The sequence below is a fragment of the Phaethon aethereus genome (genome assembly GCF_964289735.1).
Source record: "Phaethon aethereus genome assembly, chromosome: 10".
NCBI classification, from domain to species: domain Eukaryota; kingdom Metazoa; phylum Chordata; class Aves; order Phaethontiformes; family Phaethontidae; genus Phaethon; species Phaethon aethereus.
In genome coordinates this window covers 23,234,338-23,258,585 of record NC_138586.1, presented here as the reverse complement: position 1 = coordinate 23,258,585, position 24,248 = coordinate 23,234,338, and the positions used below count along the sequence as shown (strand labels likewise).

Sequence of the window (24,248 nt, the reverse complement as noted above, 5' to 3'; positions counted from 1 at the left end):
TATGCAAATGTACGAGCTGAAGAAAACAAATTATTTTTAACGTGATAGAGAAATAAATAGCAGTTCAGTGCTTAGTTTCACAGCACTGTTTAAAATTCCTTTCAGGTAGTTTACTCTATAAACTGGCCCTGTGCCTACAGGATATCTGTAATCCTCCCACTAATTCCCACTGCTACGGTTTTGTAACTCCTCCTTCCCCTGTACTCAGGATCTGGCTTCCAGAAGCAGCCAGGTACCATTTCAGACAGACTTTTATGCAACCGACGTTTATCCCAACCTTTTTCAAACCTGGCATTATCTGAACACACCCCTCTACACAAAACTATTCCCACACCACCAATCTGCAGAGTCCATGCTAACTGTAAAACGTAAGGCAATTTCTTAAGGCACAAACTGGAAGTGGCTATTCACAGCCAGAAATGTAGTGTTTACACTGCAGTCAATGACTAGAAGTAGTAAGAGAATGTCTAGCACTAACTTTGGACTAGTTACCTTAGGTACCGATGGTAATCCAACAAACAACAGAAACGCAACACACAGTGAACATCCCCTCAGTCAGGGACATTCAGTCCTTCCTTCAGCCCTAATTTATTTAATTTTTTTTTTTTTTTTTATGCTGTAAGAAATTCTGCTCCTTCAACAGAACTACGACAGAACACAGAAGCTACAAAATATCATCAGGCTTGTAAGACAATAGTATCATTACTATTCTATTGTGTGGGGAAAAAAAAAAATCATTTGATCTCGTTAGCACAGTGGTTACCCCAACTTTATTTGCTGCACGTATCCAGAAGCAGTATGTTCTTCCTGGAAGTAGATTGTTTACTACATGTTCAGATGCTGGACCCTGATACACTTGTATGCGTTCATCTTGTTCAGAGTTTGCCATCTCTATAATATATTCTGTAATGTCGGAACCTCCGTCTACAGATGGTGGGCCTAATGAAATAAAAAGAAATATTTTTTTCCCCCCCCATTAATTTCACAAAAGCACTTTTTCTTTTAAATAGTTTCTAATCAGCCTTCTCTAGCTATAACTTTTGTCAGATGAATTCTAAAAGTTAGAGTGCAGGCTTTTATCGCATATCTGAGCAGAAACACATTATGAAACTTGCTTTCCCCCACCCCAGATACCGATAGTTTAGTTTAAGATAGCCTTCATCAGTTTTTTTTCAGATATTTTCCACATATTTGCTTCATAAAAAGTGTGTATCTTCATTACTTTTTGGTTATCTCCTTTACTGAGATAAAGAAAAGGAGGGTTGATTTTTAAATTGCCAAGCGTGTCAGCAGTGAGGCAGTCAGCAAGCTTTCTCACTGGAGACATTTATGTCTGCTTAAGTCTCACCATATCATTGCCCATGCATGCATTACCAAATCCGAGGTTGTTAATAAGCCGTGGTGGTATTATAAAAACCCAAACAAGTAAGGACACAGACTCCATCCATCCATCCATCCATCCATCCATCCATCCATCCATCCATCCATCCATCCATCCATCTCCCCACTCCAAACAGTGCTACAGATTTTTCACTTGTGTTGTGATGTTTAAAAAAATCAGGAAAGTATTTTGCTCAGAAACACTGGAGCTTACCCCACTGTAAAGTGATTTCCTTGGGCTTAGCTTTGCCTGCCAGGCATGGAGCATGACACGGTCCAGGAGGAACAGCTGATGTTGTAACAGTCATAACATCAGAAGCCTAGCAGTAACACACAGTATTTTAGAGTAGAAACACAAAACATTTCACTAACACATAGATAGAAATGGTTTTCAGAAGCAATTTTATTCTCATTTCTCTCACCTGGCTTTCACCACCTTTACTGACACAATAAACTCTCATTCTGTATGAAGTGCCAGGCTTGAGATGATCACATACATGTTCTCTCTGGGAACCACTGTATACGGTGTCCCATTTACTTCCTGAGGAAAGACAGAAAATACTTGACACTACAAAACTTTCACAAAAATCAACCTTGAAAAGTCTCTCCCAACATTATTAAGAAGATAGTCAAGGCACAGAATCAAATTTGAATGACCAATTATGCAGAGAACACGTGCAACACAATATACATGTGAATCAGCACACTGAACTAGCACACAAGCTGAATTAGTACTTAAAGATGATTGCTTACCAACTGACGTTTCTGCCATTTCCAAAAAGTATTTAGAAATGTCTGATCCTCCATTATCTTTGGGTGGGTCTGAAAGAAATCAATGTCTTAAAATAAGTTGTGGAAGATTTGAAAACAATGCATTATTTTGTTACCAGCTTTTTCAGAGAAAATATTCATTCGTTGTAAAATATATTCAAGTAGAAAACTGAATTCAAGCAGGAACAGAAAACAGCATACTTATATATTCCCAGTACATCTTCTAGAACAACAGCTTTTTTCTATTATTAATCGTGACTATGCCAGGAAGAGCAGCAACTAGGAAAATACTGCCAACCTCAGGTATCACCTCTTTTTTTTTTTTTAAGAACACATGAAAATTCTTTAAGCATCACAGTAAATCCAGAGGCTATTACAAGTGAGGCTCTTACAACAGCATTGACTGCTTCTCTAAAATGAATAAGGAAAAACATTACTTGAGTACTACGGCCCCCAAAAAAGCCGAGTTGCAATTTTTTTGCTAATGCTAAGCATTTCTTCTGCAATAACGGTATCTGCAGAGACAAATAATTAGCCTGAGTCACCTCTGTTTTCAATCTGCATTACTGAGCAACTGTACGTACATAAGCAGCACTCAATCACAGCGGTAATGAAAGGTAACCTACCCCACGTAACCTTCACACTGTGCGAATGGATCTTGCCCTTTACAGTTGGTTTACTCGGTGCTCCAGGTTTGTCAGGATTGGTGCTGTGTTCTACCACCTCACTAGGGCTACTTTTTCCTTCACTGTTGTAGGCAAAGACCTGTTTCAGGAATATATAATAAATACTTTATTTAATGACAAGTAATATCCTGCTGATTTACAAAATTCTTCCATGAAAACAACCCCACCAAAACCCCAAGAAAAGACAACAATTTAAAAGAAAACAAAATTAGCCAAGGCCAAAAAATCTGACTAGTATTATGATTCCAACAAAGCCTATTGTAACAGCACAAGTACTGCAGGTAATTTTCTGCTGTCTCCATAGAAAGTGTCTTAGCTGTATGAAAATGCTAAACAGTCATGATTAAATTAGAAACAAAATATAGTACAAACCCTAAACTTATAGGATGTACTCCTCCTAAGATTTCTTAAAGTGCACGACAGTTCATCTCCATTGTACTGTGGTTGGAAACCATAACCCTGTAAAGGTGGGAAAATAAGAACACACGCAGTCACTAATTTTCCACAATAAAACAAAAACCAGATCAGATCGATCCATTTTGGTTTTAGCCTGAACTTCATCTTTGTTTCACGGATACATGCAATACTTGCCAACTGCTGCAGTACTTTGCAGCAGTTTATTTGAAAGTAAAACACAGAGTGTTTTTTTTATTTAAGCGCTACTGCGTATCAAGCTTTTACATGTATAACAGAACCCAGCACTTACAGAACCTTCTTCTTCCATGTCTAAACTGTAAGTGAGAGAGTCATCTGAAGACACCCCATTAGGCGGGCTCCACTTTACTGACAGCCAGGTCACTCCTGCTTCAACGAGCACTGGGGGCGATGGGGCTGGTGGGACAATTCCTGCTGTATAGTATGTCACTGCCTCGCTGAACCCACTGGGAAAATATTTTTTTTTTAAATGTCAACAACAGCAGACGTAGTTGATGAGAAAATAAATTATATGACATATTATGTTCATTACCTCATTCCAATATCATTTTTAGCAGCTAATCTGAGCGAATATTTTGTAGAAGGAGAGAGTTTGGTAAGTTTATACTGCTTCAGATGCCCGTAGTAGCATTCTTTGAAAGGTCCGTTCTTCCCCTTGAAAAAAGTGAGAACAACCTGAGTAACTTTTTGCATGGGGGCTGTATGCTCCCTGCTAAGGTCAACTTCTTCACTCAAAATTTTCCTAAATTTCATTTCCCTAATTGGGTAATCATTTAAAAAAATGAGTAAGCCTAAAGAATGTAAAAAGCTAGTATCATCATGGTCATACTGAGTATGTTGATCGCAATCCTGAGCATTCTTGATAATACAACCACATTTTGATTGAGATGTGTGTTTATTTTTTGGCACTTAGATTTATCAAAATGGTAATAAATGACTGCAGTTGAAAACAACACACGTTTTTGAAGTTTTTTTATCACTTTGGAATACATTTCAGTAAGAAGTTGAAAAGCCGAATAGTATTTGTGACAGCTACTGAAGATACCAGCCAAATGCTCATCCATTTGAACAGAGCATAGGAATTAATGATGCTCCAAATGACAAGAACTAAATGAGGGAGTTTTACACTGCCCCTCTCAGAGGATCTGAAAGGACTGTCTACTTGAATTGCTGCAATACTTGTCATTTGATTCAAGCTTTTTAATTGGCTTGTCCCTTTAAAACTGTCTGGACAGTTGCACCAAAAATAGCTGATGTACCTAAGCAAAAAGTATTTTTAAGTATAATTGGTCTACAGATGTCATTATGATTTTTTTTGCACTAGAAAAGATCTTACCTCATCCCATTCTAAAAGAAAATTAGTTATTTTGGAACCATTGTCATTTGAGGACTGAAAATAAAGAAACAATGAAAAAAGTTAAAATCAAAGGGCTGTACTTTTATAAGTATTTTTGCACATTAAAAAAACATTTCAACAATTGAATATCATATACTGCAACTGCCTTTAAAAACAAAATACTTAGTGTAGAGCTGAAAGGCATCTGCAGAAGGCATACAGAACAGCCCTCTTCCACAAACACACCTGTGACAATCTGAAACTCTGTTGTGGGCACAGATGCACGTATTCAGTAAAGTGAGTGAGAAAGGGTAAAAACTAGCAGGTATTTTTAACTTGTTTAATTCCTCGTTCCTGATGGCTCTCCAGGCTGCTACACTACTTCTTTTAATTCTGACAATTTAGAATATGAACTTATGAATAGTTTTATTTTATGAATAATGCAAATTATATTCTTGTAGCTTTTTTCCTTATGGCCTTGCACTGTACGTTCACCAACTGTCTGAGCAATGCAAGCGTTCAGATGAGCAACATTTGTTGTTTTTATGACATATGAATTGGGAACAACCTTTACTTTCTGAGTACAAATAATTTAAAGTCATTTAGCTATAAACCATTTTCCAGCTAAAAGCATAGTCATAAGAAAAACATGAAGAGACAAGAAAACAGTTACCAACATGTCTTCACAGATACTGTACATATTCAGAAGTTAGATTCAAAAAGTTACATCTCCAAACTAGCCAAAGAAATTCACTACGAGTTGGTTAGAGTAACTATGAGAACTCTGAATTATAATGTTAAGTTAGATCTATTTATCATCCAGGAACCCCAAGTGAAAATGTAAAAGCTCTATCCTTTCCTATGCTGCCCGTTCAGAAGAGACCTTTCCTACTGATTAATTCGTAGAGAGACCTGCTACCAACTCTACCACACTAAAGCCATATGCAAGAAACTAAGGAAGCAGCAAAAGAAAGAGGAAGAAACAATCATGATTTCAGTTATCAGTCTTAATTGAGCAACTTAAAAGGCAACACCTAAAGTACACACTAAATTGTTGACAAAGCTAACTTAAACATACCATACATGAATACACAACACACTGCTTACCTTCCACTGCAAACTCAGGCTGGTTTTGGTTCTGTTAATTAGCTTCGGTGCAGCTGGACAGTCTGGCTCACAACTTTCTGTAGTGAAGCTCACTAATTCCGAAATGGATTCTTTTATGGAACTGCTGGTTGCTGAAACTCTGAACAAAGGATAATTATTATGTTGCTATTGCATTAGCACCTGAAAATTTCAGGAAAGAGTTGTCAGCTTTAGAAATGCATTTAATCATAAGCAGTGGTTACAGCAACAAGACCAGCCTGCCCACATTATAGGAAACAAGCACCCAATCACTCTTCTTTCAGATTGTTGATTCTAAAAGACAACGATTTCATGCCTTTTCATTCAGGAAGAAGTAACAAAAAGTGAGTTTATGATGTCGCTCCAGGTTCTAGTAACTGATGCCCACATCATAAGAAACACTACTATCTGTTCGTTCTCTGTTCAGGGAGAGGGAGGCATGCTGACCAGAGTAGCATGATGGAGCTCACATGGGTACACTTACTGATCTTGAAGACTCCATCCTTCACTTACTTTACAATTACTATCTATCACAGTGGAGATATTTTAGTGACGAAATACATGTGGGAAGCATGATGAAAACGACAGCGAGTGTTACCAAACAGTAACAGAATACCTGACTTGAAATTAAGCTTTTACTGAAAAGACCTTGAGATTCAAATACAGGCAACACTTACTTGTGCAAGAGTATGGACACTAGAACGGGCTAAATCAGCTGTTCAGGCAATAAAACCACGTTTATCAGTGTAATTGTTCAAATGGGATAGAATCTCTAGAACAGCCATGCTTATTTATGTTTCTTTTTGAAGAGCAATGACTTGAACTGATTTTTCAGAAATACTGTCCGTCTTACCAAATAAATTGTAGGTAAAAGAAAGCTGGCCTGTATGGAAAGCAACTCCATGAACCAAACACAAACTACACTCTACAAGTGGAGCTGGACTGAGTGTTTAACACACTCAGAAATCTCTTGCAGTTTAAGAACAAGAGGTTGCTTCCTTAAGTCTTAAAACTGGTCTCCTACTGTGCCCAAGCACTGAGGCTCTCCCATCTACTACTGGATCACAGTGTTCTCTTGGCTTGTTTAACCAGCTTGCCTCTTCCTTGACCAGTTACACACCTTCTCCAGTAACCCTTATTTACTCTGCGTGGCAATTCTTGAAGGTCACATCTTGTTCCCTTGTAATACAGCATCTAACTTCTCCCCATTCCAGCCAGTTTCCACCTCCCTTCTTGCACTTCTACAAAAGCTTGCAGAAAAGTGGGAATTTAGATAGCAACAGTAGTGTCCACAGCTATGGTATTTTATGCAGAATATTCCGCAAGTTTGTGATCACATCTTCTTCAACGTACCTGGCATGATAATCAGTTGCTGGTCTGAGATCAGGAAGTGTAATTGTTAGGTCTTCCCCACTGTGAAAAGGGAAGGGGGGGAAAAAAAAAAAAAATTACAGTTCTTTCTTATACTTTAAAGGATAAAAGCTTATTGAAAAGCAAAACCATGTAGCGCATATTTAATTTTCACATTTTCCATTGTCCATGTAACTCTTAGTGATATTACTTAAAATTTATTGCATGTGAAGTAGGTAGGTCTGCAAGTCAACAAACAGCTCCTGATAGGGAGATTGCCAATTGGTTAATGTTTTTAAACATTGGTATTGTGCTTAAATGAAGAAACTAAACTTACACATAGACAGATTTAAATTTTCCATTTTTACCACTGTTGGATATTGCTACTTCAAATGTAAATGCTGCTGGACTATGACTATGGCTCTCTCCATTCTGTGAACTAACTGGGAGATTCCAGGACAGAACGGCTGATCTTGCTTGTATATCAGAAACCTATTAAAAGCATAAATAATGCAAGTAAGTTTGCTTTCTGTAATAAAAGTTGTATTAGTCAATAACATGGTGTCGCTAGTTTGCCTATGAAGTTCCTCACTGGAGGAATTCTTTACCTTTGTAGTGGAAATACTGAGTCATGATTTAAATTGAAATTATTTCCTCTTTCCACATCTAAAATACCACATTAAAGCATTTCCCTTCATACACTAAACATACAGACACACTACATTGTCTCAGCGTATGAAGAGAAAATTTTTGTTTCACCTGCTCTGTTTGCATCACTCATTTGGAGCAAATTTTCAGATGTGGAGTCTTGAACACTGACACCAGATCTGTATTTAGGCACAGTCAGATGGCTTAACTTTCTAACTCTATTACAAGTCCCTCACATAATATTTAACCACTAAATTATATGATACCAAGAGACTCTGATTTTAAGTGCTCATGACTAAAATTTTTGGTCTTAGTTTTTTGCTGCTTAATTCCCATACTCCAAATTTTCTCTGACAAAGTCAACATTCTTCTGTTGGCATTAAAGTGCACATCAGAAGCAGCAATGAAATAATACTACCGTAACAAAGAATGGCTAGAAATCTGGAGCAGAAGAATGCAACCCATGCTTCCTGTATAAATAATGCAAAGAGCTTCATTAAGCATGCTCAAGATCAAAAATATCAGTGCAGTTTTAGCCTTTAGACATTTAAATTAACATCACTAGACTCCAACTTCCTAAATAAGTCTGCAAGAACTCAAATATTTGCTCCAATTCCTAAAGATAACATAAAAAGACAATCTATTTTTTGTAAATTCTATTCCCAATATTCCTAAATCCTCTATGCTGAACGAAGGATGGTTCCACGATGGTTCCATTACTTTAGCAGGCCCTTGGTTTGCAAGGTACTAAAGGCCTCACATATACTAGACAACTTCAACAGTGGATATACTCTCGGCTTACAGACTGAGAAACTGCGTCAGGCTGTTTCAGGAAGTTGAGAAAAAGTGGGTTTCTACAGCATGATTGCCCTTTCCCAGCTATAAGCTCTGACAACTAAACCACATTTTATCTATTAATAAAATGAACCATTAAGAAAAAAGCAAGAGAGATCAATAAGATACATGTTATTTTATAGAAAGTATATGCACAGAAAATAATGGTATTTTAAGGATAATACTTACGACTGGCTTGCCAATGCTCAAGTGAATATCACATTTCTTGGATTCTGTGTCAGATTCTGAAATTTCAAATACAAAACAGATTACCGAAAACCCCAAGAATAAACCAGCCTGTTACAAAAATGCCACCACAAGATGGAGTTTGCCTCATTAAGGGTTTAACAATAGTACTTATTGTGCAAAGTTCGTTTCCCCTGTTTGTTTTGGCTGCGTGACTGGTAGAAACATGAACTATCCAAAACTAACAGTGTTACAAAAACCCTTTTAGTACATCCTGCACAAAGGGTATATTTTCTTAATCTGAGCATAAATGGGTTTTCTTTGACAACACATTCCTCCGAAAATGAAAGGTGTTAAAAAAGTGACAATAAGATCTTATCTGTCTATTGTATGTGCTTTCCTTGAATTCCTATTGCAAAACACTTGGTCTAGGCATAATTTGGAAGAAGTCTGATCAAAACTGCACACTAAAAAATACCTACAGATATCAAAAGGTTTACATCTGTAAACTGAATCCTACATGCAATTGGCCAAGTCAACCAATTCAGGATATTATTCTGCCTGCAAATCAAAGCTCCCCCCGCAATGAATCTGTATTAAGACAAAGCTTTAATCAAGTATACTTTTCATCCTTGAAACAAGTCGGATAAAAACTTCCGCCTGTACTTACTTCCCAAAATGCAAAGTCAAATTTCTCCTTTATTCCTCTAACTGAAGAGTTAGATACAAGTGAAACAAATGAGGACCAGATCTTGCAGCCTAACAAGACCACTTAAATTATGACACACACGCAAAACACTAAAAGATGCACACAGCATTTAAGGAATCATGATAAGAAACTATCTGCATTTCAACACTGCTTCAAACCAACAGGAAAGACAAAGATATTGTACACAAGGTATTTTAGTATATGCAAGTAAACAGCCAGAAGCTATTAGAAATCTCAAATATTTGTTTGAGCAAAATAATGCAAGGAACTGAAATGACACCTAATCAAACAGCAACCTGTACACACAGTTGCTCACACCTTCCCATTTCTTGAGTCTTATAACTAGGAGCTACTTAAAAGTCCCACAAAAAAATGACACCAGAAGTCTTTTATGTAAGTACCTACAGGTCACCCTCACTTGGAATATTGATCAGTCCCAGGTCAGAAAAGGCAGAGAAGTAAGGTTTAAAATTAAATCTTCCTGAAGACATTACTTGCTGAATCTCAAATGTACAAACTTGACACCACTATGATTTCGGGGGGGGGGGGGGGGAGGGACACAGACAGGGGGGGATCTAAACATCATGAAAAGTATTTCAGACTCTCTGTAATCCTGAATAGCCAAAGAAATTTAGAAATTTTTTTTTTTTCAGAAACTATTTTGCAATGAACTTATAGCATCTTCTGTTACAAAAGAATCTAGTTACCCTTTCAATGCAACCTACCTCCCATCTCTGCATCTGGACTGCCCTTTGTTTTTCCTATCTGCTTCTGCTTTAGTGGTCCTCCCGCCCCTTGCTGTCCCTTTCCATTTCCATTCTGAATTGTTGCACTGGAAGAATTAACAGCTTTATGTGGTGAAGATGGAGGACTGTTAAGTTTATTGTTAGTATGACCACTAGCTTGTCTGTCTTTTAGTCTTTTCTTCAGGTGTTCTTGCATTTTGAGACTCCTTTCATCTCGCTGAATGAAGTTTGTCCTTCCATGAGAACGAGGTTCTATGAAGAAAGGAGAACTTATTTCATTACTGAGTACAATTTATTTGACATCTGAGAAACGCTCTGCGAGTTAGAAGAGTAACTACAGTAAAACCAGAACTTGAAAACCCCTGGAACTTCACTGTGCTTGCTTTGTCAGTCTGTAGATGCACGGAGCTGCATGGCTCACCTAACTTCATCTTGGTGCATCTGTGAAGTCCGGAGGAATTTCATGCCTAATACTCGGGGTTTCTGGGCAGCAGAGCAACAGGCAAGAAACGTGCAGTTATCACGCTGCTGACTGGCAGAGCTTCGCTAGACTTTAGGAACCTCACAGGATAAAGAGCTTATGGATTGGGCTCAAATCAGTGTATGAGCATAAAGATCAGGTAGTAGGAGAAAAATGAGCCTCAAGGTTTAATTCTTGTTTTGAAACGTTGTCAACATTAGTTAAATGCTACAGTTAGATACAGAAAATATCTGCAAGCAAATTTCTATTTTTCTTATTTAATCCATATCCAAATTGTTAGGTTTTTTCCTTAAACATTATTTTTGATCACTTGCTAAGTTTAGGGTTTGGGTTTTTTTCCCCTTTCTTCTTTTTTTTTTTAAATGTAATTCTTCAGGCCTTTCTCTTTTTGTTATCTGCTCAAGATTATACCTTATATTTGCCCTCCTTCCCTAATATTGCCATATAGTCACATTTTCAAAAATGTGTAAGCGTATTTGGGACCCAAACTAACTTTAAAAACATAACTTGGGTGCCAGTGATATATTTTACCCTAGGTATGAGCTGAAATACCTTAATTACCAATTTAAGCTTGAGAGAGATAGTCAATGCTCTTACATAGTCTAATTTCCTTCTGTGTTAAGTGCTTGTTTATATAATAAGGCTTACAGCCTGGTTTAATTCAGCAGTCACCCCAGTCCTCCACTGAAGTAGCATTTCATTCAGTTTTTAAATACAGACTAGACTTGCACTTCACCCTCCAACATGGATTACTATGGGTTTTGGTTTATGTATGTTATTTTTATTTTATTTCCAGTCATATTTGGACTCGCGTCTAGCAAAAAACCCATACATTCATTTACCAAATGAAATGCATTTTCAAAAAACTTCATGCCAAGACTGTGACAAAACACAGCAGTTTTGGCGAGTGCAATTTTAGAGAAAGGTAGAAGCAATCATTGTGGCATTTATAGTAACCAAAGCAAGGACCCATGAGAAATATACACAGTATTTGAAGACTTCTAAGTTACAGCTTTTGCATTAAATCCTTAAAAACAGAATAGCAGAAGATTTAAACTTTATGCAACGATACTTTGCACGTGCAACGTGCCTTCAGACCAGGCTCCATGACACCTTATACACAAGTGTATTTTAAGATACCCCATAAACACACATAAGGCTCAGGGAGTCTAGAAACTAGCATCAAAGTCACAGAAATGTGTGAAACAGCTACCAACAGAACTCAGCGTGCTCAGCCTAGATGCAGTGACTGAAAGGCCCTCTCCTGTGTTTAAACATCACCTGCGCTCTCACCTTGTTCTTGGAAAACATGTGGTGGTGGATGCTGGTGAATGAACTGTGGTGGCAGCTCTCCTGTCCCAGGAACCGGAGGGTACACTGGGTGAGGTGGGTGGGGAAGCAAAGCATGGTGGTGATGCATGTAATGTGGCACGTGGGGAGGAGGAGGAGGAGGAGGATGCATGGAAGGATGGAATTCGGCTGAGTGTGGCAATACCACCACTTTACGAACTCCATTTTCTTCCACCACCTGTCATGCAACGTAAGAAATTCAAAGTTAGTACAAAGACAGTCTTATAAATATGGTACCTTTAATAAAGAATCTCTAAGTTTAAGTTTATATCCACAATCTGGCAGTCAGGGATATACACGCCAAAATGAATTCCAGTGGAAACCCAGCATATGTTACGGAAAGAAACTGGAGTTTGAGGCAGTCAGTTTTAAGAAGCTGAGTCTCATACACTAAGTTGCTAAGCAATCTATAATTTACGCATAATATTGTATATACTTTTAAACAAGTAATGTGAATTGATCAGTGTGCAATTCCCAGTCTACTTGTAATTACGGTTAGAAGAACTGCTTTAGACCACATCCTGACTGACAACGCTATCGTATGTACAAGTCCTTGCATGTCATCTGATTTGTGGTACATGGCTGCATACACATTCTTAGCCCATGGCAAGTACAAGGTATTACAAAGTCAGCTCCTCTGTCTTGTACTGTGATCCAATCCAACTCAAATGTCAAAACATTTCATGTTTGCCACAGGCTAAGAGAATTCAGACAAGGAACCTGTCTGTGTGTCTGAACTCTAGGATAAAAAGATGCTAAGACAGTGCATGCCTATGTATGCACACACACACTTCTAAGCATCTGTCCTCAACTGACAATATATAGGCTCCTTCTGGAGTCTAATTCTGCCAATGTGAAATACATTAATATCTCAATATATTGCTTTTCCTACAGTAAATTTAAAATACATTAATGTTTTATATAATAATGCTTCTCTAATTCTTAAAACTGAGAAGAGACTTTGGACAGAACACAGGTTTCAGAAGACAAGGTCAAGAAATAACACCAGAGTAGGATTCACAAAAAGACATATTAAACAATGATGACACTGAAGTAAAACAATGCCCAGTTTAGTCTCATCTTTAAGACATCCGGACAGATAACCAGAGGTGGAGGTTTACAGGTCCTTTCTCCAGGTAGGGTTCATAGCACTGACAGAGGACATCTATACTGATTCGTTATCACTCTGTGGTTACAGCCCATTTTGCTTATCTGAGGGACTAAGTTTTCAGCACCTACAGTTCTGTCTGGGTCAAAGGCTTCTGAGTTGACCATCAAAGAAATCACTTGGTCATATTCCAGTTTGTTTCTTCTGCCACGATACACAGAAGTCCACTGGCATAAAATTCAGACTGTATCTAACGTGAAGTCTGGCTCAGAAGCAAACTAGACTGTATTAAACCCTGTTTAAAGGCAGACAACAAATCAGTTGCTTTCTCTTCTCCCTCACATAAGAAGTTAAACAGGTATGAGCAATGTATGTAATTGAAAAAAAAAAATCAATGATAGCAGACTGTTCAATATTAAAGGCAAACTGACACTTCAAAAGTAATCAAGACTCAGTAGAAAAACCAGGCATTTTTCTTAAATTGGTTTAAAATTAGTCTGCAGCTTTATGCTTCCTTCCTTATACATCAATTATCTCCTCCAAGCCGCATTAAAAAAAGCAGATTAAAAATGCTATTGGGCAGGGCCTTACAATGCTTTAACATTTACAGAGATGGATCATGTCATCAGCAGAAAATATTAGCTGTGAATGCAAGTGGGGGGGGTGCGTTCCAGCTGCAGGCTGGCATACAAAATTGAGATGCAAAAAAATATTTCTTTTAAATGCAATCCGTAAAGTAAATAATCCAAAACAAAAACTGCTCTTAGAAGATTTCAGCTTATTTATGTAACCTTCTGTTATTAAAAATATACACAATTTATATTTTCAGGCATTTAAAGAAAGCACTTGCACAAGAGCAGGTCATATGTTTTATCCTGTTTGCTCCTTCAAGATTCTCTCTTAAAGCATGTTTAGTTTGGCTATAAGAAATCACTCTAACGTTTCCTAGTTGGCCAAGAAGGCATTACAGATGTTGAAATATTGCTTACGACAAAAGTACATTTTGAAAAGCTCCCCAGCAAAAGATAGAGCAAACTACTGAGAAATTATTCTTCTGAAAGGGAAACAGAACATGTCCACTCACAAGCTGCTGTGACAAAGTTCAGCTGTGGGACGACATCAGAGTCAGCTGTATTATTAGCAATCCTTAAGAGACTTTAAATAGAAGAAAAAAAATTACAAGAAGTCACTTAAGACTAAGCTTACACTGAATACACTTTGTTCCAGAAACAACGTGGGGGGCTTTTTGGTTCATCAACAGAACTAAATACACCACTTGAACTGTATCAGATTGCGTAATATTAGAACACACGCTATAACAGACACAAGTCAAAACTCATGGCAAATTTTGATGGCTACGTTAATTCTATTTTATGTATATATTAAGCAAGAAAACATGGCATAGTATTGTGTAGAAGGGATATATTAATATAATAAGACTTCTACATGATTCTTCAGTCTGAAGTTTCTACGTCCCCATTATCCACTACTGAATCGCTTCACTCCACTTAAGCAGAAACCAACAATAATTTATTTCTGGGCTCTGCCAGACAGTTTTGGGACAGAAAGTTAAAGTCTTCTCTGCTGGCAAGAACAGTATCAAGTAATTCAAGCTCTGATTTAAAGTTGGTTTCAAGCTTGTCTATCCCTGTCATAATGACCAAGGGAAAACCAAACCAAACATCCCACTTTCATGTGACAGCAAACACAGAAGCAACGTATTTTTCAGTTCATGGGCCTCTGCATTTGCCAGTGCTTTGCATGCTGTTTGCACTGAAGACTCCACTTCATATTGATGCATAAATTATCTGGGGGATCTTTCTTCAGGGTCTGCATGAAAGTACCTACTTTTAATAGCAGAAGCAGCTGTATGCAAAGAGACAACTGCCTGGGGAACTCAAAAACATACAGTTACAAGGTTTTCAAACCTACTCAGAAAACTCCTAATTTTGAACATCACTAGAAAAGAAAAAGCCTAGCCCATCCCATTTAAACATTGGATTTTAATTACGTCCTTTTAAAAAAGCATTAATTTGAAGCTATCAGTTTGATTTACTTTCAAATGTCTTTGATAACAGTTCAAATACCACACGCAGGTCTTATCTGCTATGACTTAACAACGCAGAGGAGTGGAAAAATCAGTGAGAATGGAAAAGTAAAGCTGGGAGAGAAGCCCAGAGTCCTGCTCATTTCATAGGCACATATCACTAGCATTAACACTCCTCTTTGTAATTCTGCTATAACAGTAGAGTGTTTTGCTGAATGTTAAGGAGATCAGAGCTGGTAAAGAAAGGGGCATTGTAAACTTTGATAAATAGTTATATTAAAATAGAAAAAGCTGAATTAAGAGAAGACATTACAGAGAAATATCTTATGCAGTCCAGGAAAAAAAAACAAAGACCTAAGGGATGAAAGACAGAATGATACTAGTTATATGGGTCATATAACCTCGGTGTATGGAACTCGAGTCTCATACCCATAGCATGCATGAGACATGTTCAATCCTGATGCTGCCCCCAGCTATGTTCCCTTCAGACCGTTTCTAGCAGAGCTAAGCACCGTCTATACTCATCAGTCCTCTGACGCTTAGCAGGCTGCAGTCAACTGTGATTGCTCCAATTACCCAGGCACCTACTTTCACCTTGAAAACAGGACTAAAGGAAAATGAAGATGTGGATCCTGTTCATGCAGCTCAGACACCCAATTCAGAGCCATCTACTGTCTCACTAAAAGTAACCTTTTACTGCCTGGCAGTAATATTAAAAAAATCCTGAAAACTAGATCAAATTTTATGAAGTGAACAGAAGGTGATAAAGCCTACAGCATAGTTAAATAGTTGATAAGGTCAATGGAAAAAATATGGGAAATGCTTTTAACAGCTGTTCCAGACAAAATAATCAATAGCCTCATTGTTAAAAAGCCACACCCACATACATACTGAAATATAATAATAAATGAAAGTTTACCTGAGATACATAACCGGGAGGCACAAATATAGGCGGCATAGAACCATTCGGTGACATCATAGGAACATGTGCTGGACCTGCGAAGTAACAAGGTGCCACTTTTTAACAAACAAGGCTTTTACAAACTCGACACCTTTTTTCCAAAGGTGGTGGCTCACTTTGGTGCCTGAAAAGCCAGCAACTGCATCCAACTCTATTTATGGAACTACTTTTAGACAAGTAGATTGAGAAGCAAGGATAAAACTATCCAATTAAAAGTTAGTTAGGAGAGAAACTTAAATAACCAGAACTGAGAGTTTAAAAAAAAGTGACTGTACCAAGTTTCCATCAAGAAAAATAATGCCATTTATGTCACCGATGGATAACACATTTTCACATTCAAAATATGTATTATGATTTAACAACTTTCAAGAAGCATCCAGAATTTTAGGTAATATTGTTGAGTGCAAGTATAGCTGTACATTTGTTCTACAAAAAGCACAATTAGATTTATCCCAACCACCATGCTTACACAGCCAACAGTATTTCTTTAATTGTACAAAAATCAGCATAGATTAATTTTAGTTCTTATTTTGTGACAGAGTTAAAAGTCTGTAGCAACAACACTCGCACCACAGTAATGCTGACAGCTGGTTTACCAACACTTTTTTTTTTTTTTTTTAAAATAAGACTATACTGTTTTTTCCACATCAAGCTGAAAGTATTCCTGCCTGGGATTTGATGAAAGCAGAATGGACACATTTTATATAACATCATTTGAAATGGTGAAAAATATTCCAAAAATGGAAGTACCGATAAATTCAACTTGATTTACAGGAGACATTTTGACTCAACTCACATTTGCAGTTCTGTCACTTACCCAGAAGGTAAAAAGTAGTTTATAGCCACACACGGAGTAGCAATGCTTCCCAGAGTATCAGCAGAGTGCTAATGCCACTACCTTACAGTAAAGTGAGGTCACACAGCATCTAGTAAAGTTGTTTAGATTAGTGTGGACTAAATCCCACGTAAATTGACGTGTTAAGACTCTGAGAAGACAGTTATTCATTACTGAAATAGTTGAGATGCCAGCCTTTTATAAATTAGCAGCAAAGCCTGCAGAGCTGCAAGGAATCTTGGCAATTTCTCAGCACTGTCTCATTTGTGTATAAACTGAAAAATCTGATTTATTACATTGCAGAACATAGAAAAACACATTTCAGATTACAGAAACAAATGCTGGTAGTAACTCTGATATTTGCAGAATCGAAGTGTTTGGATTCAGTACTTCAGTTTTTCCTTTACCTTGAATACATTGAATGTGTCCATCTTCAGTTGTAATTGTAAATGTTTCACCCGGGTTTACCTGTACAAGAATAACCTGTAGAAAACAAAACACAAGAGAGGTGGTGGGGTTTTTTTAAATTGTATAAATTACCTGAGGGGAAAACCCATCCCTTCCTTATACCCACGTGTTAGGTTGAAATAATATAGCTTTGACAACCTCACGAGAGTAAAAAAGTAAGATGAGAAACACTGACGGGTAGAATTTCTTCATACTTTGACATAAAATTGTTAGTTTTGCACAATCACTATTTTTCTAATTACTACCAGCAGTGCTTCCCTTGATACACTTGAAATAGTTAGCTAAACTTTTATTTCAATATTTTCACACTGCTTTTTCTTCTTTTACTGAAGCAATAAATTACCTAAGATTCACCTTGCTTTCCAAGCTTTGCCTATGAGATTATTTCGGTTTCAGGGGTAAATTGGCAAAATCAGGACTTTAAAAATTTTGCCCAAAACTCAGCCATGTTTTTTCATTGAAAGCACGCTGGTATGTATTGTGACAACATGTTCTCCAATGCTATCAAGTAACTTAATAAAGTATGCAGTCCTTTGGGGACGGAAGGAGGATAGAGGAGGTGATAAAGCAGGTCATGCCTACCACCTCTGCTCTACAGCTCCTGAAAGATCAGGTCTATTTTCTCACATGTTTGAGTAATCCTGTAGCTAAAGAAATACAGCTAATAGTGAGATTCTGCAGGTTAATTTGGACATGACTGCATTCACTTTCACACAAATCAATGTGGACATCTGCCAGAATTATTCCTCAGGCAGTCTACAGCATCGTTTCCTTTGTGCTGGCTAACACAAACGATCGCCTCATTCTGCCCCACTCACAGCATGTGCTTCAGTCTTAATGTAAAATATTGGCAGCTGTGCCAAATTTGACAACATTCCTAGGAAAATTTTGCAGTGAGATTCTACTGCATTACATAGGCACAGGTCTAATTCTTTAGAAAAATGAGGGGTTTGGCCATCTAAGAGCTGTGCAGAGTCAAAATTCCACGCTGGTGACAGCTAGCACATAAAGAGGCAGGCCAAAGTAAAAATTGAAATAAAACATATTTGTAAAACTAGCTATGAAATGCAAAAAGTATGTTTTTCTTTCACTGAATTTTTATAAAATATGTTTATACTATTTATGGAATGAAAATTCTGTTGGGTAGACAGGACCAGAAGAGATCACCTAGTCATGTAACTCCTGGTAAAAATGAACTACCCACGACATTAACGAGTAAGCCTGCCTATTTGGTGCTGCTACATCTCCAGTGATGGAGCTCCATGAACTCCCCAGGCATCTGCACCACAGTTTCACTATCCTCACCATTACGGATGTTCACCTAATTCAACATTCCCTGCGTCAACCTGAACCCTTACTCCATGTCATAACCATCAATGAAATAAAGACCAAAGCACCAATGAAAGAAAGATTTGTTTTCTGTCATCTAGATGCCATACCCTGTATATAAACCCTTTTGAGACTTTTATCTGCCTTTTTTTGGAAACAGTGCAACGCTGATGACTTCCACTTGCAGTCTTTATCCATCCCTTGGCTGACCTTTTTCTAAAGGACTGCTACTAAACCAGTCAGTCTTTATGGTAAGCAGACTACTCCACCCAAACACGGTACTCTGCACTTGTTGCTAATTTTACAGATTATCTTTCTAGTAATCAAAATAATTTCAGACTTCCAAGATGCTTGCAATTCCTCCCATTTCGTATCAGCTGCAAATTTATTAAGTACACCTCAATTCTATTACACTGGTCATTAATAAAAAGATTGCTGAGGAGAATGAGACTTAAAAAGATCTTGTCGTCCCTTATTCAACCTTTGCATTTTGATCAACTCCACTGACTACTCTTTTCCAAAGAGTTTGCCAAGTAGCTTATGCTGCCATTAACCAAAGCACATTTCTCCAGCTAACATATAAGAGTAAGTGCAAAGACACCCATGTTTCCCGAAGTTACAGCTTATGTCTCCTGCTTCTCTCTCCCTCTACTCAAGTGTGCAACTTCTGCACAGAAAGAGATTGAGGTTTGCACAGATCTGTCACATTTAAACTGCTGTGTGTAAAGCCAGACTCAAAGGAGCAGACCGATAAATGCTGTTTTAACACTGATTTTGCAGCTTCTGCATATTGCTATATTAGCTTTCCTTTTTTAGCAGGGGATGCAGGAGCACATATGAACACAGACCCTGCTCCAGTGAGTTCACAGTTACAGGAAAATTTTACTTTAGGTAGACGAGTTGCTTCTGGACGTAAGTAAAATACCAAAAACCGCTGAAAAGGCCATCTAGCCAGTCAGTAATATTTATTGCAGTTCCACAAGAAGGACAGATGACAGATAATACTTTTAAAAATGGTGTAATTAAACCACAGAAACTTAAGCAGATCTGTCACTATATAAATACATTTATGACACATTACTGAACTTCTAGAAGTAAAAAGAGAGAAGCAATGTTACTTGTTTAAAGAAAATGGACAATAATGGGCTGGGGATTTGCCAGAGCACAAAGAACAAGGAAAGATGAGGTCTAGTGTTAACAATGGCTGCTGGGGATGGACACTGGCAGGGGACAGGACTCTGCAGGCAGGTATTAAACCTCAAGCAAGTCTCATCTTCACAGGCAAGAAAATTCAGAGGCAGGAAAGGTATCCTTTTAGAAAATTCGGAGCCGCTGAACATGTCAGATCTTCAAAACAGGTTTCAATTAACTGAAGTTCTCACAAACAGTTCAGGAAACTATTAACTCAGCGAAAAGGGATCATAAGTGGTGTAATCACAGGGCTGTAGAGCAGTTCAGAGACTGGAATTTCAGGAATGCATGGGGCAATGTCTTAGAGGAATGACTCACTATAATTAATGAAGCAAATGCAGTTCCATCTACTTTCCACCAAGGAAAATTTCCAGGAAGCTTGAGTGTTTCTAATGAGTCAATCGAAGCCAAGTTAGAGGACAGACTAGTGCTAGGAGTCACAGTTATGTCAACACTTTCAGGTGTCCTGCATAACCGTTTCAGAACTAGTGGGATCAAGCTATTTCAAAGCACTGATCAGTGTTTTGCTTTCATCCTTTATTCACACACTTTCCATTGCTGAAGGTTTTTCAGAACAAGCAACTCTTCCCGAAAACTTCCAAATACATACTTCATGTGAAATGAAAGTAATGAACTGCGTGCTGCATCTTACTGTTTGAAGTAAGTAGCCAAACAGCGTAAGTTTTATTTCTGAAAAAACCCCCGCTGTATGATACTCTATAATTAGACTATCCTCTATGGCACTGGCAGCAAAATATTTAAAAATCATCTGTGTTAATACTCTATTTAAAAGCAAACTTTCTAATGTGAGACACTAGCTCAGAAGCCTCTCTAGAGAAAAGTGCCACACACAAGAGCAGCAAGTGTATTTGTTAGGCAACCAAAGGATGGCAACATGACATGGCTGTTTATATACAGACACACTAGAACAAGAAATATTGGCCCATAAATATGAAATCACATTCCCAGTCCCATGAAGATTTTCACTAGACAGACTTACTCATTATTTCCCATATAATTTAATTATTAATCCTGGAGACTATCAGCCTTCAAGTCTACTCTTCAAAAGCCATTTTCCCATGCACCTCCAAGATCCAACTGTGGCCTTTTTTTGTTTGTTTGTTTGTTTTCCCCTTGACTTTTTTTTATTTAACCTCACCTGTTTGCAAACAGTCTCCACTGCATTCTGAAAATTTCAGCGACTGTCACCTTCTTTTGGGTTATTCAATACACACTTATATTCTACATACTGATCTATACCAAGACATGCTATACAAATACAGCTATGGAGAAGGTCTCCAATTAGATCTACTTGATCTCTTTTCTTTGTGTAACATGAAACACTACCTACCGAATAACCTCACAGCTGGCCAGTGTCTAAAATTTCACGTTGCTAATGCTAGAACTTCAGAACTAGCTTAGAGACTCTACAGCTTTACTTATTTCAAAACACAGTCACTGTACTTTTATATCCAGAGTCTGAGAAAAAAGCAGAGTAGACTTCTTTTTAAAAATAAAGGCTACTTCTACAAGCAAGTATACTACACTCCCTCCCCACCTGTAACAATTACAAAGTAAAGGATATCTTATTTACAACTTTTTGCCATTTAAGGTCTATCAGACATTCAACAACTCAGAATTATTTTGTTGTGCCCTGTTCATCCACTATACATTGAAACGTACCAAGGTCTTCACCATTACCTACCTATGACAGTTATCCTCCAGAAATTTTTATGCAACTTTTCCTTCTGGATTAACCCCGTAATTCTTATTACTGTCAGATATTTGAAGTTATATACTGATCAGGTTAAAACAATGGGCAGTTTTGTCCCTTGCTTCAACAAAATGATTATTTAACTCCAGGCACATAAAGCCTTCAAATGTATGTTTTGTTATCATAGAATCTTAGAACAGCCCAGGTTGGAAGGGACCTCAAGAGATCATCTGGTCCAGTATTTCATGAGAAGGGGAGCCTAGACGAGATTATCTAGCAACTTGTCCATTTGCAGCCTGCCAACAAACAGCCACTTAGCTGTTTAAAACAAAACAAGCAACCAGCCTTTTCTCCCCTACCAGGATCTATCATGTTTGTAGCTGCCAGGGCAAGGGGAAAATGCTGCTTAAATTAAGACCCAGCGTTAAAATGTCAGGATGTCTGTAACATTTCTGAGTGCACTGAAAGTCTATCTCCAAATAATAGGAAAATATCTCAGCCTATGTAGTGCAAGGCACTTGGCATCTACTGCCAAGCAGTAAAATCCCTTCAAGTTTACCCAAGTAATACAACTTATACAAGCTTGTGCTCCAAATTGTTTTGCTTTCATTTCTGTCTGTATTGCTAATCATACCACCTAGTTCTGAAGGCTTGTATCCAAGAAACTCTAAAGTTTCAACTAAATCTACTCAGGTGTCACCACTGCACTAATTATTAATGAAGATACTTAATATCAGGAAGCCAAGGTCTTTCCTCTCATTTCCCTGCAACAAACTTCTTGCTTTAGAGCACTGTAACCACTTGCTAATCTTTACTGATTGTTTTACATGAGCTTTAAAGCACTTACATAACAAACATTCATTGTAATTTTCAATCTTTTCACATTTCCACTATGTTAATGGTGAATGATTTTCTTCCTCTATATGCACTTCTATTTCACCGATGACACCAGTGCTGAGAACTACATGCTTTTCTAACTTTGCAAATCAGTATCGTAGTTGCTTTGTTTCAAGCCTCCTCCTTTTTCAGTCATCATATAAGCTGTACAAGAAGTAGTTTTTTTATCTGTTCTGTTTTCTACAGTATGCTCAAATGTCAACCTCCCTACTACCACCACTGGCACAGTATTACGTGACTTGTACAAAAGTGCAATGGATTGACTTGCCTGTTGTATGCTGTCCCCATTAACCATATGAGGTAGAAGTGGCACTTCATTCAGTATAGGCGTAGCTTCTAATGGAGGCGGCTGGTCGGCCATCATGACTGAAAACCATTCATTGACAACTGCTCCTGTTAACCACCTGCTAAAACAAAGAGAGAGTGCCAGTATTAGACATGTCTCATCTCTCCTCTCCCCCAAACAATTCTCTACTTCGTTTGTCAAACTTGGTACCAGTGTTTCAGAAGAAAAATACAGCAGTGCCTTCAGGACATTGTTTTTGGGTTTTTTTCTTCTCCACTTGCACTATGATATTAATTGAATCATTTCATGACAGCAATTCAAGAACATTTGAAAACTCAATAGGAAACGATAATCAAACTTCAATACTCCACAACTCTCCTCCAAAGATTTTCAAATAAACTGACTTTAATTGGAGACAAAAGTTACTATAAAATACTTCTAACTCCACTGCACATTTAAAAACTTGAGCAAACAGACAGTCTTAAAATCATGGAGGGGATCACATGTCATAGCTGAATTCTTCACAATGGAATACACCCAAGTAGTCTAATATATTATCCTTATACTTTCCATTTAAGTACTGCATTTAAGCAATACATATCCTTCTTCCAAAAATATGCTCTTTAAATATGTATCACGCATATTCAACTTGACATGCCATAAGTGATGCAATCTGTATGTAAGTGAAGCAGTTACACAGCAGCATAATTCACATTTATGCAGCACTTCATTCTTAAATTTGTAGTTACAATTTCTAAATTGCTTCTACTCCAGAACCTAAGATTTAGGCCAAATAATTCACATGCTACATGTACATTTCAGTCCCTGTGATAATCAAAAAAAAACCAAACCGTGCAATTTCTCCAATATTGCAACATGTCATCAATACAGAAGTCTGACACGGGGGGCGGGGAAGGGGGGAAAGGGGAAGAGTAGAGTACTTTGTACAGAAGTCTTTAACCGAGTACCGCAAAATAATTGCATGTGGAAAAGTGCTGCATAGTTTTGGGATTCTATTGAATAATCTGTAATTATGAGAAGTCAAAATACAATCCAAATGTTAGCAAATTTTCAGTGCATAGTTAATTCAGCATCCATAAAAAGCACAAGATAACAGGATACAGGAAATGCTGACATTTCCTCCTCCCTTCACATTACCTCCTATAAACCCAGACAAAAGACAAAATGTGGTTAAGACAGTCCAATTCATTAAATTAAAAATAAAAACCATTTCCCACTCCCAAATCTGTGCATGAACCAAGTCAATCTATATACAACTGCCAAATCCTTGTTCAGTTCTCTATAATCAGTATGGATGGGGGGGGTGTGGAGGGAGGAAGTAAAAAAAATAGTTTCTTTGGGTGTTAACTCATTT

General features: G+C 37.6%; 1 protein-coding gene across 1 annotated transcript in view; it reads right to left on the bottom strand.

Annotated features, from left to right (window-relative positions):
- The window catches only part of LOC309408421 (fibronectin type-III domain-containing protein 3a-like), a gene marked incomplete at both ends in the record, with an annotated part of 28,120 nt that extends 5,169 nt beyond the window's left edge, over nucleotides 1-22,951 (bottom strand). Inside the window, 18 exons of the mRNA XM_082004237.1 lie at nucleotides 764-939; nucleotides 1,595-1,700; nucleotides 1,803-1,921; nucleotides 2,134-2,202; nucleotides 2,778-2,916; nucleotides 3,210-3,296; nucleotides 3,544-3,718; nucleotides 3,805-3,926; nucleotides 4,609-4,662; nucleotides 5,716-5,854; nucleotides 7,087-7,146; nucleotides 7,421-7,575; nucleotides 8,755-8,810; nucleotides 10,186-10,458; nucleotides 11,981-12,215; nucleotides 16,112-16,188; nucleotides 17,396-17,471; nucleotides 22,856-22,951. Coding sequence (XP_081860363.1) covers nucleotides 764-939; nucleotides 1,595-1,700; nucleotides 1,803-1,921; nucleotides 2,134-2,202; nucleotides 2,778-2,916; nucleotides 3,210-3,296; nucleotides 3,544-3,718; nucleotides 3,805-3,926; nucleotides 4,609-4,662; nucleotides 5,716-5,854; nucleotides 7,087-7,146; nucleotides 7,421-7,575; nucleotides 8,755-8,810; nucleotides 10,186-10,458; nucleotides 11,981-12,215; nucleotides 16,112-16,188; nucleotides 17,396-17,471; nucleotides 22,856-22,951 — 2,214 coding nt within the window. The remainder of the gene's footprint in view (nucleotides 1-763; nucleotides 940-1,594; nucleotides 1,701-1,802; nucleotides 1,922-2,133; nucleotides 2,203-2,777; nucleotides 2,917-3,209; nucleotides 3,297-3,543; nucleotides 3,719-3,804; nucleotides 3,927-4,608; nucleotides 4,663-5,715; nucleotides 5,855-7,086; nucleotides 7,147-7,420; nucleotides 7,576-8,754; nucleotides 8,811-10,185; nucleotides 10,459-11,980; nucleotides 12,216-16,111; nucleotides 16,189-17,395; nucleotides 17,472-22,855) is intronic.
- Nucleotides 22,952-24,248: the final 1,297 nt, after the last annotated feature.